The sequence below is a fragment of the Amyelois transitella genome, chromosome 2 (assembly GCF_032362555.1).
Source record: "Amyelois transitella isolate CPQ chromosome 2, ilAmyTran1.1, whole genome shotgun sequence".
NCBI lineage: Eukaryota > Metazoa > Arthropoda > Insecta > Lepidoptera > Pyralidae > Amyelois > Amyelois transitella.
Window position 1 is genome coordinate 9,339,115 of NC_083505.1, and position 18,733 is coordinate 9,357,847.

The 18,733-nt window shown below is 34.8% G+C and overlaps 1 protein-coding gene across 1 annotated transcript in view; it reads right to left on the minus strand.

Annotated features, from left to right (window-relative positions):
* Nucleotides 1-8,507: 8,507 nt before the first annotated feature.
* Nucleotides 8,508-18,733, minus strand: part of LOC106143673 (T-box transcription factor TBX20) — a 53,668-nt gene continuing 43,442 nt past the window's right edge. The window contains exons 5-6 of the mRNA XM_013345807.2: nt 14,877-15,112; nt 8,508-9,341 (exon numbers count right to left, since the gene is read on the minus strand). Of these exons, the coding sequence (XP_013201261.1) occupies nt 9,017-9,341; nt 14,877-15,112 (561 nt within the window). The 3' untranslated portion in view covers nt 8,508-9,016. The remainder of the gene's footprint in view (nt 9,342-14,876; nt 15,113-18,733) is intronic.

The following is an 18,733-nucleotide window of genomic DNA, read 5'->3' on the forward strand; positions in this document are numbered from 1 at the left end:
CTCACACACCATCCAGCTCATCGAACCATTACTGCGTTTTCAATGCAATTAAAGTGCAATAAACGACCTGCATGAGCAGCGCATAAAACTGTTTGCCGTTAACTATCATTACACACGATAAAAAAAATATTCGTCATACAATGTTGTTTTATGCTTCTGGAATTACTAATAAGCAAAAATTCATTTTATGACCAGTATTGTACTTTAATATGTGATGGTAAATTATACCATTGATTATCTTTTTTTAACTCTAGTTATGCGTGATGACAAATTTACCGCAATACGAGTCAACTAGTTATTAACTTCAAGAGCGTTTTGGATTGTTGAAAACAAACTGTTCAAATACATACTATAAGTATATAAAAAAGATAGTAGCACTAATCGGAGCTTCTTCATAATTATGCAACTCTCTGTTGTAACAAAAAAGAATCAAAAAAACATACCGAAAGAAAACATATTATGTAGGTAAAAATTTTCGACAGAAAATACCTATATGGTTAATGTTATGCGTTTATATAATTATTTAACATCGAAAGATCCGTAGATAAAAATAAATGGTGATACAGATAAAACAGTTAAACATAATTACTAAGGAACCGACTTATCCCTTACATTCAAAATTATTTTTTTTCGATACAAGTCCCAGTGGTTAATTTTAATTAATCTTGGAATCTTCAAGTACCTAAGAAAAAATCTACACTTTTCAAAATGATAGAGTCATGTCATGAGTAGATGTAATAGACGTGACATATGCCGTAAAATATTGGCAGAATTTTCCTGTTTATTACCTTAATCCTACTTAATTGTACTAATCTTTTGTAGCCTAGATATTTTGAGCTGTCGATCACCGACGGCTGCTCTCGACGCCTGCCTCTTGTGCTGCAATCAAGACAATTGAACCCTTAGGTACTTGTCTATCAACAAGTTGTTAAAGTCTGCATGTTTAACTTTGTGTTTAAAATTTATTTTCTTTTTGTTACTTTTTAAATATCTTAATATTTTACATAATACTTATAATATGGATCATGATCAGCAGAAATATCTTGTCAAACATAATCAATGTTGGAAAGATGATCGAAGTAACATTTCTAGTCCTAATAAAATATTACTTTTATGGAAAATTTGTGAATCAGATCAAAAGTTGTGGTTCATATTGAAAGGTTTTCGAATTCCTGAATATGAATTTCTGCGTGATTTTTTTTAATAAGCTTTAAGTACCTAAATGTAAAATTTTATCTTGAATGTTCATGTCCAGTCCGTGGTGTATAAACAAAGCAATTGTTAGGAATAGTGTGACGGAGTAATTCGTTGTTTCCCTGTCTGGACGCGACGATTAGCCTAGCTCTATTTAGTTGTCTATCCCACCACGGAGCTGGCAGCTGACACCGGACGTGCCCGACAGACGGGCACCGTTACATCGACTTAGAAAAACGTTTGGCAGACAACCGACCTGTCCGTGCTAACACGCGGGACACGGGCGTTTAAACCCGCACCTCGATTGATCGATACCGTTTACGAATAGCACTTAAATGGATTCACCTGCCCTGTAGGCGATCTAAACGGAACTCAATAATCGTTGCTCGACATTGTTTTAGGCATCTTAAATGTACATCTTAGACCAATTGCCGCCTTCCCACAGGGCAATATGAGTAGATCTGATCTTCGGCAGGGCACGACCGGGCGCAGGCCTCGCACGTGGGGCAAGAACGTCTATCTGCTTAATCGCTGATAATCTTCCGCGGCAGGAACAATACCTCCATAACATCCGACAAATGGGCGCAATTAATGCCAATAATTCGAAATCACTGCACGATCGTAAACAACACTACATAATAATATTAAGTGAAGGTAAAACGCCATTCAGCGATTTGCTCTGACCTAGCTTGTGCACACATTAGTATATCGTCGATGAATAGCTTAAACAACTTTCACTCGGATCATGAATAGCTTCAACATGCCCCTTAGCTTCTCAGACAGGACATTTATTTCACTAGATCTTTCTTTAAATTAGTGTTGGGCTCGAAAACTAATCAGCGACAACCATTAAGAATGAATAGTCCATCTTCACGGAAGATAATGTATCGAAAGCTCTCAGACGAGATGATCGCCTCCGGTCACCGAAGAATTAGCTTGGACCTGGCCACAATAGTCCATAATTATGAAATGTGTTGTGATTCCAAAGGGCAGTGCAATTTTTCTCTCGCTCTGAACAATGAGCGACAGTAATGAAAGGAGTCAATCAGTTCGTGACTGTAAAATACGCTCGCGTTAATTTATGCTGTGCCAAACGAAGGCTGCGACTGGCTGCTTTTTCTTTAAATATCTCTGGAGCAATCACAAAGAGCGATGAAATTTTATCTGTTTTGAGCCGATAAAAGGTACTAAGGGTTTCCTTTTATGTTCAAAAAGTGTTATTAGACGTGAGATAATTATACAATATATTTCTTTGTTAAATTTAAAATTAAATTTCGTTCCTATGTGAGAATATTGTAATTTAAAATACTTTTCCTGGCGGGTTCTTATAGAGAAATATCAATTTAAAACAAGTTAAATTTGCTGAAACCTTTATCCATGTCGCATAATAGAAAACTGCATTCCAACATGTTTGCACGATTTGTAACGTAAAAAGGTCACAATTTCCAACACATGACACGAATCAAGTAATAACACCCCTTCAATATATGTTGCATTCAACCTTTATGAAAAACCTAACCTTTATACTACTTCTAACACGTATACATAGAAAACTAAGTAGGTACTTTGGCAAGTAGGTTAAATATCCAAAATTAGTGTTTTATCGATTAAAGCAATTTAATCTAAATTAATAGGATTGATCTTTAGGAAAATGGAGTTGAATTTTGATTCTAAAAATTTCGAGAATGGGGCACGTCACGTCACAGCTTTTAATCAATCATGACGAATACCTCTCTAAAGAGTTTAATACTCTATGACAAGGGTTGACTAAATAAAAATTAACATTAGCAAAAATAAGTTCTTGAAGGCGCTTGATTGTCAAAAAGTATATATTCTAAAGCCAAACCGGACAAGCGAGGAGACAAGAATTGTCATCGTTATCAATACAGCATCATCGCGTGTCTCTCACTCGGAGCACTTTACATCCAACATTATGAATTTATAGCGAGCGACGTATTATTTACTAGCATTATACGCACAATTTGCGAAGCTGTCGCAAGGGCCAGCTATAATTTTCCAATGGCAGCAAATCCATCAATATTGGCAAAAATTATACATATTACAGAAGTATTATAACTTAACCTATTCTTTCCTAAGAAGTCAAGGCGGTCCAGTGAATTATTACTTATTTCTCGTAATTAACATATTTTGCTCAAGGAATGAAAGTCATCCCAACTGATATAAATGCGAAAGTACGTTTTTTTATTTGTTTGTTATCGCATTATCTATTGAACCAATCATAGGGTATTGTTCATTTTGGTAAATACTATAGTTCTCATGTGATTTGCGCTAATTTTAATAAGTTATAATTAACCTACTTGATCTTTTGTTGTCATCTTTAATCGCCTCTAACGAAACTAGATAACAAACTATGTGTCACACTCAATTTCATTTCACTTGTTAGAAATCATTGCCATTGTGGATGAGTAACAAAAATCTCGTGTAAAAGCTAATTTTGTATCCAATATATGGCGTCTTATAATGTTATTGTCACGTCTCACATCTAAGTTCTCGTAATTTACTATACTTGCCTCAGGCTACGGCTGCTTTCAATTTGTAGGCTTGCATCTCCGGCTATTACCGCTCCGGAAGGCTCATCATCGATACGCGCTTAATAATGCCTAATGACACTTAATAAAGACGAAAAATAAAAATGTGACGATTATTTATTGTCTGTACAGCAATTGTAACGGATGAGAGAAGGTATAGAAGTATTAAATGCATGTTGGTTTGCAACAATGCGTAATTTTCATCATTGTTCAATCTATTCTTAAGAGCAACAACATAACTTCGTAGAATCAAAAAATATATACATAAATATGGTTTATATGAAATTAAATATTGGGTCCTTTATACCTCATGTTATGTCAAGTATCATCATCAGTACCAAGTAATTTTTGTATCAAGTTTCAATGAATAATTTTCTGTATGTAGGTACTACTACTAGTTTAAGTAGTTACTTGTAGCAAAATAAGAAAATACTAATTATATTAATAATGCCATGGGCTGACCAGATTAGTACTTAGGCATGTTTAAAACTGTTTACATATTGGGTGCCGTGTGGTTCCCGACACCAATATAAAAAAGAATAGGACCACTCCATCTCTTTCCCATGGATGTCGTGAAAGGCGACTATAGGATAGGTTTTATTCTAAGGATTCTTTTAAGCGATAGGCTAACAACCTGTCACTATCTGAATCTCAATTCTATCATTAAGCCTAACAGCTGAACGTGGCCTGTCAGTCTTTCAAGGCTGCTGGCGCTGTCTACCCCGCAAGGGTTATAAACGTGATTACATTATTGAATGTATTCATATTTCTTCTATTTCTCAATAAATAAATATATACGGGACAAATCACACAATTTGCCCACTTCACATAGTTAGCCCCAAAGTAACTAAGTTGTGATGAGTATCGGAAACTAGAACTAAACTTCACTAACAGAATGATCCCCATCCTAGCCAACAAAAAACAAATGTAATATTGGTACTTACACACTTTACTAATTTAAGAGTTGAAAGCCACTCTATGTTAATTCTAACCTTTTATTTGTTTATAAATTAAACAAATTTGGATATGTGTCACACTCAATTTCATTTCACTTGTTAGAAATTATTGCCATTGTGAATGAGTAACAAAAATCTCGTGTAAAAGCTAATTTTGTATCCAATATATGGCGTCTTATAATGTTATTGTCACGTCTCACATCTATGTTCTCGTAATTTACTATACTTGCCTCAGGCTACGGCTGCTTTCAATTTGTAGGCTTGCATCTCCGGCTATTACCGCTCCGGAAGGCTCATCATCGATACGCGCTTAATAATGCCTAATGACACTTAATAAAGACGAAAAATAAAAATGTGACGATTATTTATTGTCTGTACAGCAATTGTAACGGATGACAGAAGGTATACAAGTATTAAATGCATGTTGGTTTGCAACAATGCGTAATTTTCATCATTGTTCAATCTATTCTTAAGAGCAACAACATAACTTCGTAGAATCAAAAAATATATACATAAATATGGTTTATATGAAATTAAATATGGGGTCCTTTATACCTCATGTTTTATCAAGTATCATCATCAGTACCAAGTAATTTTTGTATCAAGTTTACATGAATAATTTTCTGTAAGTACTACTACTAATTTATGTAGTTACTTGTAGCAAAATAAGAAAATACTAATTATATATTAATACGAGTAATGCGATGGGCTGACCAGATTAGTACTTAGGCATGTTAAAAACTGTTAACATATTGGGTGCCGTGTGGTTCCCGGCACCAATATAAAAAGAATAGGACCACTCCATCTCTTTCCCATGGATGTCGTAAAAGGCGACTATAGGATAGGTTTAATTCTAAGGATTCTTTTAAGCGATAGGCTAACAACCTGTCACTATCTGAATCTCAATTCTATCATTAAGCCTAACAGCTGAACGTGGCCTGTCTCAGTCTTTCAAGGCTGCTAGCGCTGTCTGGGGTAGACAGCGCTAGCAGCCTTGAAAGAGGGAGGAGCAAGGGATATAAACGTGATTACATGATTGAATGTATTCATATTTCTTCTATTTCTCGATAAATAAATATATACGGGACAAATCACACAATTTGAGTTAGCCCCAAAGTAACTAAGTTGTGATGAGTATCGGAAACTAGAACTAAACTTCACTAACAGAATGATCCCCATCCTAGCCAACAAAAAACAAATGTAATATTGGTACTTACACACTTTACAAATTTAAGAGTTGAAAGCCACTCTATGTTAATTCTAACCTTTTATTTGTTTTATAAATTAAACAAATTTGGCTAGCCTCCTAGTGTTACAGGATAAATTACTAACCCAACGATGCACACGATAGTAAATTTAGAAAGTTCTACAGGCATATTATCAGACGAAACGAAAAGAAATTACGTATTTTCTACTTGTTTTTCAAAAATAACTGTGCTTTTGATATAATTATATTGCAAGAAGGGCAGATCTCATAACCAGTGGTTCTGGAGTCCACGTGTATTATGAGTGTGTCGATTTCATGATGTCGGTTAGATTCGAGCAGGAAAGCTCACTAAACACATCACTGATGGACTCCAAAATGCTTTCGAAATTAACTATAGTTACCGAAAATACGACTATCTCCACATAATGTTGCCAGAGACTTCGATCATCTTAAGTTTCTATAAATTTATGGTAATGGTATAATGGTGATGGTTTCTATAAATTTATGGCCAATGGTATTTGTAAATCTGTTTAGTTTGTTTTTGCGTGAAAGAGTACCTATGTAACGAATAGACACATCCTTTCGATATAATATTATAAAAACTTTCGCTGTTATAATATCAGTTGGATTACACTCGATCTCATTTTATAGCGCAACAGTGGCAGTAATAATTTTAAATAATAATTTGTAATAAAAATAATTTTAAATAATAAAAAAGTAAGAATTTGTGAATTGTTTTGAAAAAAAAAAGACAAATAAAACAACATTTTGCTTGTTTTGAATTTATTAAAGGGCTTAACCCTGATATGTGTTTCTACTTTAGCGTGCTGCTCAGAAAATTTACAATACAATTAATTTTTAATTATGTAAGTACTTATTGCTTCAGAAAATTCCATTTTACAAAGTAAACTGTTTTTCAGGAAATACCATAATTAGAGATGTAAAACTAGAAAACATAATCAGGTATCTAATTAGATAAGACTGCTGCAACAATGTTGTTATTGTAGGTCATTTATATCATATCTGATGTGTTTGATGATGATGGAGAATGGCCTCTATAAGAATAGGTTCATTTAGGTGTTATCCGATATAAAAATAGAAATTGGACCTTTTCCTCTTAGTACTTATTTAATTTCACATTTCATGGATAGAGAGAAGATACCTCGACGAGTTTAGTTGTCAATTACATTATACTCTGAAAAAGTTTAATACTTTCTTGATTATCAACTCCAATGTGATCTTTTACGTTGCATGTGAAATTTGAATGTGTTTTCTTAATCCATTTTATCCATTGTACATAAAAATGATAATTTTCCGTGCACGATCTTACATTTCTTTAAACTATTTCAATTTACTGTTAAGATTAAACATTGTAATTTTTTAAACTGGTAAAAGACTTTTTAAATACATTCGTTAAATAGTTTTAAATATATTCCTTCCAGACATATTTATCTTTAATTATAGTATGTGATGTAATTGAATTCAAATTCAGAACGAATGCAGCAATTTACAACATACAGAAGAATGATAATTACACTAACTCAGTGCAACAATTATAATACGAGTATGATAACATTGAAAACATTCCGTCTTGGAGTAGTTATACATCAATGATTTTATAAAAACTATTTTAATCGACATCGATCGATATGAATTTGGCAGACGAATAAAAAAGATAATGAAAGAACTAATCTAATCACATAATTTTTGAGCAACACTCCGAAATTATTTCTCTACTAAGACAACTTCTTTAAGACTCCTTAATTGATAAAAAAAACGTCTAAGTGACTTGCTATATACATAGTGCTTATCCTACAAAAATAATTTAGTCAACCACTATACATTACATACATACATTTTGTCTTATTCTAGTGGAATATAAATAGACTTAGCATTAGAATGTACACACAAAATACACTATAATAAGTTTTATCACTGATCTGTTACCGACAGGATCATTTGGTACTATTATAACAACTAAGATAACTTAGAATTGAAAATGTTATTCATATGGAAAAACTAATTAACATTCATTTCAAAAATTAAAATTGTATTGTAATGAGAGGGGATACCGTATCTTGCAGTTGAAGTTATTTTGAATGTACATTTTTATAAGAATTAAGTAATATCGATTCGGTATATGTAAATGAAAAAGTAACCAAATGTAAAGATAGCGTCTTGTATTATGAATTGAAAGTACGAGGTCCACGACTCCACGTTTTTCCCCCTTGATGGCAATTGTCATGTCTATTTTCATACAGACAGTTTACATAGGTACAATCAATGAATTTTAGTAAAAAATTGTTTCACAAAGCTTGAAATGACAATGGCATTTTCTAATGGAAGATTTTATTAATTTCCTTCGAAAGCTCATAAGCTAGTTTCTAAAGATTCTTACACATAGGGACTTTGATAAATCACACATAATTGCGCAATATGAAAACGGGATTTATTTACTTCTTTTTCCAAACGTCTCATGAATATTCATTGTACCTACAACCTATTTTTATTCTGATTTCTCAATAATTTTATGTGTAAATTTAAAGCTATTAGGAATGTTTTACATTAATCGCGGCAGATATTATCTGTACATTTCAGAAGTGTATTGTATATGTTTGGTGTATTTATTTTCAAACTGTTTTGCCTAGAGATTATGAAGTTTCATTTACAACTGTTAAAAATTCCATCATATTATTATTGAATAAGTAGGTACATACACAATTTTGTAATTCTAACATTTCTTTTATGCTGCATACCAAGAAGTTGTTGTCACAACACAATATAATTATATTGTTATTACAATCTGTGCCGACTGGAGGTAACTGTTACAACAATCTACGTTAATTAGTTACAATATATTCCAAATATTTTACTTCGGGTAGGAACCTTGACATAATGCTTTAATAGTTCTTACTTACAATTTATTCAATACGTACATTTCTCTATTAAGGTACTATTATAAAATTCACTTTAAATATTTAAAGTCTTTATGGGCGTTTCGCTCATCAAGTTAATGGCGACAAGCCATGGAACGGCATTAACTTCATCAATAAATGAACGTGGCCCATATGTCACAGCACATTTTAATTTCTCAAAGTCAATGGAATGGTTCATAGTGGATGCCGTGGTGAAGAAGTGTGGTCCTGTCTCGAGGGCTGGGCGCTCGGGTGAGCCGGAGGCGGATACGGACAGTACCGAAGAGGTGCTGGAGGTTTCTGGAGCCATAAGTCAGGAGGTAAGGAGAGCGGCTGCGGCCACGCGGAAGGCCAGGCGCGGCCTCCTAAAGCCAACAGCTGCAGCGCGGGGGGAGTCCGCGCCCAAGCAGCTCGTTTTTCCGCGTCTTCGTCGCTGCCAGTCGAACCGGCGCCACCTGCATACAGCCTGAGCGGTGAGCGCAGTAATTGCTGCTCCATTAGCATTAACTCCATTGGATCTCTGCGGAACAAAGAAAAAATTACATTTTAAAATCATTACCAAACATTTACGTAAAAATTTTTTGGACTTGGTAAATATTATTTCAACCAACTTTTGGCTTAGAAGTCCTTACTTTATTTTAAGTTAACTTGATATAGATCCGCGATCCGAATTCCGCGAAAACAGAAGTTTCGCGAGTCTACGCGTTCGTCGGTTTTCAGTGGTCCGTAGTCTATAAAACAGTTCTGAGAAAGACGGGCGACCACCGATGAGAACGTCTGTTTTCGTATGTATATCATAAAACATAATGAGTTCCCGGCCCTTAGATGTTCATATTTCTCAGTAGATGATACGTCATGGTTTCTTATAAACAAACATTACAATAAAACAGCACCTCAAGGTAACAATGACTTTAATAGCGATGTGAGGACATAAGTTCTATTCAATCTGCACAATATCTGCACCGATTGTTTCGTCGAAGCGGCTTTATGAGCGTACTCCGAGTTAACGAGGCGTCGCGTCGCGGCTCGACCCTTTATTGCCAGCACAGCGCTCGCAGCAGTTATGCCCTTTATCGATTCCTGGAGGTTGTCGCGACCGCCACCGAGCACGCTTCCCGCTAATTCGCTATTTTCGCCTCTCTTCGAAACTATCGACAAACTAAAGCATAGTTAATGCATCTCGCACGCCCTGTCAATAGAAACGGAACGATTCGGTTATTTCGCTTCGATACCTACCTAAGAAAATTCCATTCACGGGAACTGGAGAGTTGTTTATTGTTAATGTTGCACGTTTGGATCTCGAGATGCGAAGGTGAGCGGTAAATGAGCGTGACGACACGGCTCGTTCGAGGTGGGGTTCGAAATTGGCATGACATCACGAGATGCCGTGTCCAATTTAATCTATCACCGCAACGCTGGACGGCCGCGGGCGCCGGCGTCCACCCAGAAATTAAAACAGGTAGTGCCCACACACGAAAGGAAACGAACATAGATTTTTTAAACACTCTAATTTCTATAAAAACGAATAATAGCTGGTGTTAATGTTATCGTAACCATATATTATCTAGCACGAAGCTTTCTAGTCAACCTCAATCATTATAAAACATTTATTATAAGTTATAGAGCTTCACGTGATCGAAATTTGAGAGAAAAATTTTGCAGTTATTATTATTATTAATCAATGTAAGTAATTATGCAGATGTTGTCTTCATTGAGTGAAAAGTTCCGACGTTAAGTTTTAATTTTATACCAATCTTAATAATAAATCATAAACACATAAAATTGATTTGTAATCACCATGTTTAAAATAACTAATAGCAAGTGATAAATTAAAATCATTCGCATAACACATTCCACAACATTAACGTTCTGAAATTTACACGTCGTGTCAGAAAGAAAGGCCACATGCGGCCAAGTCCGTTCTGTTAGCCCGTGTGGTTATGTCGTTTCGGGGGCTCTGGGGCGTTAATGGCGTATTTATTATGATCTCGGTATCAGCAGTAATAGCCAACACTCTCGGCCGGCAAATTACAGGGCGGCGGTTCTAAGAGCCCGCCGATAGGAATGAGCCGTGCCGCGCTTGCGAATGCTTATCGATATCTCACTACGTTCCACTTTATCGATATTGTTCTTGCGAGTGCATAATGCTGCAATCTGATAAAAAATGAAATATTGTTTCCTTTACGTTTTATTACTTAGTGATAAGCCCGCCTGTACCTATTTGCTGGTTTAAACGTTAATTTTTGAATAAATCAAAGTGATTGAATGCTTCTTGAGTAGATTATGTTAGTTGCTTTTGCATTTAAATTTTACCTCTCACGTATTCGTACTAGAGGAGTAGAATATTATTTAGCTTAGTAACAATACTAAGATACATAAGATGATGTATAGAGAATTATTACGAATATCATTATATGTAATTACTTTATCGATATTCGAGATTCGCATGCCTTCAACATGCACAGGACATTATCATGCAAATTGTTGAAACCAACACTCAACGGATCGGAAACATTGCAGTTTGAAGTTATCTCGCATATAACTGTACTTTTATATTTTTTATTAATAATATAAAAATAATTAAATTTATTCATTGCACAGTAAACAGACTTGTTATATATAACGTAAAACACAAAAACCGGGGCTAAAATAGTAGTCGTTAAAATACGTCTAGCGCATATTGCACGTGAATTGCATGCAATTATCAAAGAGATGCGTGCGAACATAAATAAAACTCCTCGCCTCGTCCGCTAAATATCGACTCTGATTGAGCGAGGGGCGTATCGTATTAATTAATGGATGTAAAACCGCCGGGACTGCTACACCAAATCACCAAACTACACCGCCCGATTCTCACACAATGGCAATTCATCATATTTATTGTCTGACGATTTTGGACGTCAGCAAAGGAAATCATTATAGTTGGATGCCGTTAGACAGTTGTTCAAAACATTCATATTTATGGTGTGAATTTAATAATCAAAGTAGAGAGCCTCATCAGGCGTACAAACAAACAATAGGTAATGTTACTAAAGTGGCTATTAAAATCTTAAGATTGTATCCGCTACATACTCAGTGACAGTTAATTTTCATGCAGGTAAAATATTTAGTCTACAATATTTAGTCAGAATATCATAAATTATTAAACTGAACATTCTCGAGCACACGGTAGCATGTTAATGTCCGCTGTCTATTTTAAATAAATAAAGAGTCTACAATTAATAATTGCAAAAACATTGTAGTTTCTTGAACCTTTATAAAAAATTATAAATATCAACTTGACACAAATTTATATGCCATATCGAAGCCGTTGATTTTTTTTCTCGCCGTCATAAAATCAATTTTCATTTTCCCATCGCTCGAACATATTGAGATGCGTATCTGGGCACTTAAAGGTTTCAATGGGACGTTTATGAACGTGGGTAAGTGCGGTCGCGGTGGCACGGTAGCAGCTCGCTGGAAGAAGGCATAATTGCATCGATAACATCTCGAATTAGACGTCAATCACTAGCTCCGAACTATCATCGCGGGCGTGCTGTATCAATTAATACAAATCGGTAGCCGTGCTCTGACGCCTTGGAGATTAGATTATTAATAGACCGATAATTCCGCTGATCACGGATGTTATGTAAGTGAATGGACTTCGATGATGATTATTTTTTTATGTTAGCATGTAGTGGAAACCAACGTTATTGTTTTGCAACTTACTTGGCATGTGAACTTATTTAACCGACTTGACTTACTCGATGCCTTTTCAAGTGTGAGCCTCTCATTCTATATGATACATAAAATGGTCGTCCTTATTTTGTAAATATAAAAACTTGTTCTTTAGCATAAATCCTTAGATTTTCTGCGAATGTAAACGATTTAAAGTTAAAAACTGCTGAAGGAAACACCCGATAAAAGATCGGTATTCATCGCCGACGAAACCGGTCCAGACGAAGTGCATCACACCGATGGCCAGATAATAGAAATGCGGTTTAATTTGTCGTTTAGGGCATAATGAAGAGCGGGCCCTGTGATTACGCGCGCCGCCGCCGTGGGCTCCGCCGTTGACGTGGTCTCATCCCGTCTTTCACTCCCCAACCATGCATTCTCGGTGAATTTACACAGACGAGATTTCACTTGCACTTCACGTCTATATGTGCCTACAAATCGATTTTATTTGCCTTTAGTAGAGATGAGAATTCTTTTTCATATAGCTTTGAGAATACGTATCAGAAGATCAGGGAGTACCTTTATCATTGTCTTACAGTTTTTTCAAGGCTGTTGTTTCTATCTACCCCGTGGGGCGCGAGGACGTGACTGTATGTACCTTAGTATGTAGGTCGGTACCTTAATGTAAGACAAGATTGCTTTAACCGAAATCTTTATCTTAAGCTTATTTTGTTGAACTGTCAAGATATAAAAATGTTTTCAATTGTTATTACATAATTCTATAGACGGATACAAGAGGTAGTGATGACGCAAGTCGGCCCTCGGCTATCGTGCCTTTCGGCAAATTCTCACCTTACACGCCAGACGATTACCCACACCTTCATGTTAATGAGTGGAAAACGTTTTGGTTTTGCGAAATAACATCAATTACATATCGTAATTTAAAAATAATACTAGACTCACATACAAATAATCGTAAGACGATGCTAAGATATCTCGAATAGTTATTTATGAATTGTTTTTCCTAAGTTATAAAAACCGGAATTAAATTTTCGAAATATAAGAAAAACCAGTAATACTCTAATACTATGCTTATCAAGGTATGAGGAAAGTGTGTTCGTTTATTATTAAATAGTTTATACAAATATGTAGTTACAATTTACAATTTTTTTATGTTTAAACCATTTAACAAAAGCTTTATTTCTCGATAAGATTTTAATATCCCTTATTATAAACATGGTTTTAAGCATTATATGTACTGATTTTTATTTTTATTTTACGGTAATGGAAAATAGCAATATGTCTATAATAGACTAGAATACTACGTAGTATTGTCTGTAATACTGACATATTGTGTGTTATTTGTGTTTTGCTTAAAATTTTACAAAGCCAATAGGTAATTCAACATGGCTGCAATTCATTTTATGATGGCTATAAGCAACAGACACCAATACCCAACGATGACGACGATGTGGTTGTACGGTATTTTATGATTTTAACAAACATCAAACAAATAGCACTCTTATAAAATTTATACCTTTGACACTTGTGACGTTAATAGCTACCAGTTATACAACCTGTAATCCTTACTAAATGACGTCATATAGTTTTATGTTGTATTTATTTATACAATACTTAACAAAAAAAACAGTGTTCATTTGCTAGTCCTTTTTATGCGTTCGCCTGTTTAAATATCATTTGAAATATTAGTAATACAAAATCTATAGAAAAATAACAAAAGAACGGAATCGATAATCATTATTACAAAAACCACAAAGTGGCAAAATTTTTGTAATTTCTGTGCGTTTCTAATAAAATATCATTTATTTTGTTTATGAGTGCTTACCATCACGGTCACTTACTCTATTACTGCTGTTTTATGATGCTACGAATTAATCAAAATCGGATAGCCCGGCAATCAAGTAAGATAGTGCATTTTTAATCTTTTATTCATGTTAAAACTTCGCCCAAATTGCAGGGCGGCCGTCCTAATGCCTTTCAACTGTTGCTAATAACCTGCCAATTTATCAAACTCGCCCCGAGTATTTGGGGCTTAGGGCCACTTTGGCTAAACACATGTGGGACGAGAGCACGTCAGTTATACCGATTTTTGAATCCATCGATATGACAAACATATAAAAAGCGCTATAAAATGTTCATTGACCATCATTTAAATTATGAACAAATTGATATCAATAATTTGGCAGATTTTTTAAAAACTTTATCAGACAGTTAACCGATTGTAAATAAAATCCTTAGACTCATCGTTGTAATGGTTTTGTTTCTGTTTTCAAAATTGACGCTCCGTATAAAAATCGGTAGCCCCTAAGGACCCGGGCTCAATCATGTTACCATAGCACAACTACTAAGATAATTTTTAATAATTAATATAACTTACCTATCAAAATCTGTTAGCCTCGAAGAGTCTCTAAACCCTTTGGCGAACGGGTTAGAATCGATTTTCAATTTGGTTATTAGCTGGTTTTGGTAGGCGGTAACGGCAGTGAACACCGTTTCTGGGAACACAAAGGTCCGATGCTGTTCCCTCGACAGATCCGTGATCGGCCCCGCTCCTTCCCGGATCTTCACCAGGTGAATCCGGGGTTGGTACCGGTGCATTGAGTTCAGGACGATCTGCGAATAAAATTATTTTTATTAATAAATTTCCCAAGGATGTCATTATAAGGAGACTAAGAAAGGGGTTTATAAGCTTGGGATTATTCTTTTAGGGGTATGGGCTATAAATACTAATCTGTCAATATTTGAATGTCAATGACATCTTAAGTCATTCAGCTGAATGTTTCCTTAGTCTTATCAAGACTGACATGGCCGGTCTCTATTTTCTCCGCAAGGGATGAAGACGCAATTATACATATGTATGTGTGCGAGCAGATTCTTTTCTCAGGCAGATTGCAAAAGCCTATCAAAAACTTATGAACTTAGGATCATTCTCTGACGATGGGAATAGCAACCTGTCACTAACTCTTAATATCTCAATTCCATCTATTTAAACTGGGCTATCGAGACTTATCAACGAATACCTATTGGGTTGAGATAAAGTTGAAATCCTTTAGATTTAACAATTTTCGTAATCGTTTTAACATCGCGAATTAAAATTAAAATTAAAAATTTCTATTCATTATTATGAGACATTTCAACATCACTTAATAATTGTCATGTCTTTTGGTTTCACAACATTAGTTCACGTCAAATAAATTACTTAAAACTAAGTTTAGTACCGCTTCATTGCAGAAGAAGCGGTAACAAACAGCACTGCAGCATTTTCTTCAATAATGTCAACTCACACTTATCCAAACTTAAAATAGAAATATTTACGAGGGAATACATCGTTATGATTAGGTAAATCAATTCAATATGGCATTTTAATTACATACTACAGTTATATAAAAAAGCTCACTGATAATCCAGATTATTATGCAGATAAGCTTTTGTAATCCACTGCAATTTGGTTTAGTAAGTACATGATATGCATCGAATTAATATTCCACTCTGGTAAACGTGTCTGTGCCTAATTCAGGAGACGGTAGATAGGCCGTAATAAAACAAGACGTCGAAATTATGCAAACAAGTGATGCGTTATACCGAAGACAGATGTTCGGAACTGGCAGTCTGGAGAATATGCTAATGGATGGATAGATCCTCTCGTATCTCATACTTGTAGTATACGGTAAACTATTAAATGCATTGCAGTTAGGCGACTTTTACCCGGGGCTTCGTTCTCATAGGAATTTCCTGGAACAAATGTAACTATGTCTTTTCCTTACATTAAGATCCAATCTGTATGTACCAAGGAATTGGTAGAAAAGTTTTTAACCTTATACAAAAATAATGACTTCAATTCACTTAGAGCTTTTTGACTAGGCTTTACCCCTGTGATGACTCGGAGAATTCTTGCAAAGATATCCGTGTTAGGTCTCATAACCTTATCTAATTTTGGGCCAAATTTAGTTAATTTCAATTTTTTTTGGAAAGCAGCATATAAACCATAATAGTTCATTATAGGTAAACTCATATACACTTATATAAGGAGTAGCTGCCCTAACTCCTACAGTGGTTAAACACTGAATGTAGCCATTAGATAGATTTAGGTATTTAGTAATTTAAGTAGGTATGTAAGTGCCAATTATTACACATGCTTTTCGTAAGCGATTATCAAGAAAGATAATTCAGAAGGCACACTGGCGTAAGTATCAACAATTCAGCATCTTTGAAATGCCCATCAAAAGGCTCAAAATTTCGACAAGATCTACTTGTTACGTTAATTACTACCATTTTATCAGTTATAATAGTGTATGTGATTTCTCATCGCAGTTAAAAAATCAACGAGGCTATAGAAATAAAGTCTAATACCTACTCGTACACACCTACCGCGACCTACGTATAATGTAAAATATTTGAAATACCTAATTCATAATTACTGACGGACATTTACGAGTAAGGAAAGAGAAGAGACTTAACAGCAGTCAAGTGAAACACGTAATTGTTAAAATAATAACACGCGTCTTTACACGTCAAAAAATCACATCGAAACTAGATTTTTTGCTGGTAACAATGAAATAATAATATTTTATGAATACGGTTGCATTCCGGAATGAAGGGCTTTTTAACTTCATTAACTTTCTTTACTCTCCATATTTTGTGAGACTGGGTACATTGTTGTAATTAATTGGGCGTCTGTCGGGCGATGTGACGAGCCGATAAGCCTCCCGGCAAATTGTTCATGCCTTTACTGGCTCGATGAGATAATTAAACTCTGTAAATTAATTAATTTCACTACCTCATGGTAATTAGTTATTTTTAATTGTAATTGCGTTAATGGTGAAGCAAAAGCGCCGACTCACTTTGAAAAGAAATGTTAATTGAGAAATTAAATATGTGTTGGAGTAACTCGGTATAAACTTAGTACCTAGGTACTTATGTGCAAATAAAGATTTTTAGACTAGGACTATTAAAATATAGTGCCATATTATATGCTTTTCTTTTTGTAAGAATCAACCCTAATAGGTGAGTAGGTACTACTTCGGCTTATAAACTAATAATTTACTCCTAAGTCTGTCAAAGCTCGAAGTAATAATGCAACTAACAACGGCTTTACATTTGCCATCTACCTAGCTGAGATTCTGTCTTTGTTCTTATGTTTTGTAACAATGTATTAAAGATTGAATAAAGAATAAGTATTTTCTAAAATAACAAAAAAGGACACAGTTACAAGATCTGTTCACAAATTTTTATTTTTTTATCTTTTGAATGTTCATTTCAAAAATGTCATATAGGTATAAAAAAATATTGAATAATTTATTTGGAATTTTAACAAAAAAGTTATCTACCATGTTTCGAACCCCGGACAAATCAGTATCAGGCAGGGCGTGGCTCGTATCATTAGGTACGTTACCTCTAATATGCTCACCTGCGCCTTTTAATTAACTACCTTGCCCGGAAATCAAAACCCATTTTCATTTCGTCTCTAATTCATTGATAATATCCACTGATGATAAGAGCTTATTGCCAACATAGGTATGTAGTAGGTTGGTTCCACTGAATCCCACTTAGATTATCTTAGAAGTATTCTTTAAAATACTTACATTTATTAAATTAATAAGATAGTCACATTTAATCAATGAAGTACTACATTAACTTACCTAATTATGTATTTATATTTAATCATTTGTTGGCAATAAGCTATTATTGCCGAGTACTATATTAGTAGTGACTTAATTTTACTACTAGTAGTTGTTACTTATTAGGTCAGACTTACTATAGTACCTAAAAGTTTTTAGTAGAATACCTTTTTAAAACCCTGAAAATAGATTCGCAAGTCACTTGAAATTCTTAACAACCTCTCATTAATTAATAACCTAAAATTTTAAATATGTAAATAATGATAATATATTAAATAAAAATGATTACACATTTTCAATATTGGAAAGCGTCTATTACGCAGGCAATGACATAGTACGGTCCGTACTGTACTGAACAGAGCGCAGGGTAGACCCGCCAACCCACCGGAGAGCTCTCAGATCGCTTGCCACCCGATATTAATCTTTATTATCTGAAGAATATGACAATGAATGGTTTCGTGGTGAAAGGGCCAGAAAGGTGTAATTTTGCGGTGGGGCGTTGGGTGGGTCGTAGGGAGGGGCGGAATATGGCGTTCGTACTGAGGCAGATGGCCGCGAGCTGTCGACCCAGCAGGACGCACGGCGTGTGAAATTAGTTTGACATAAACTCCGATTA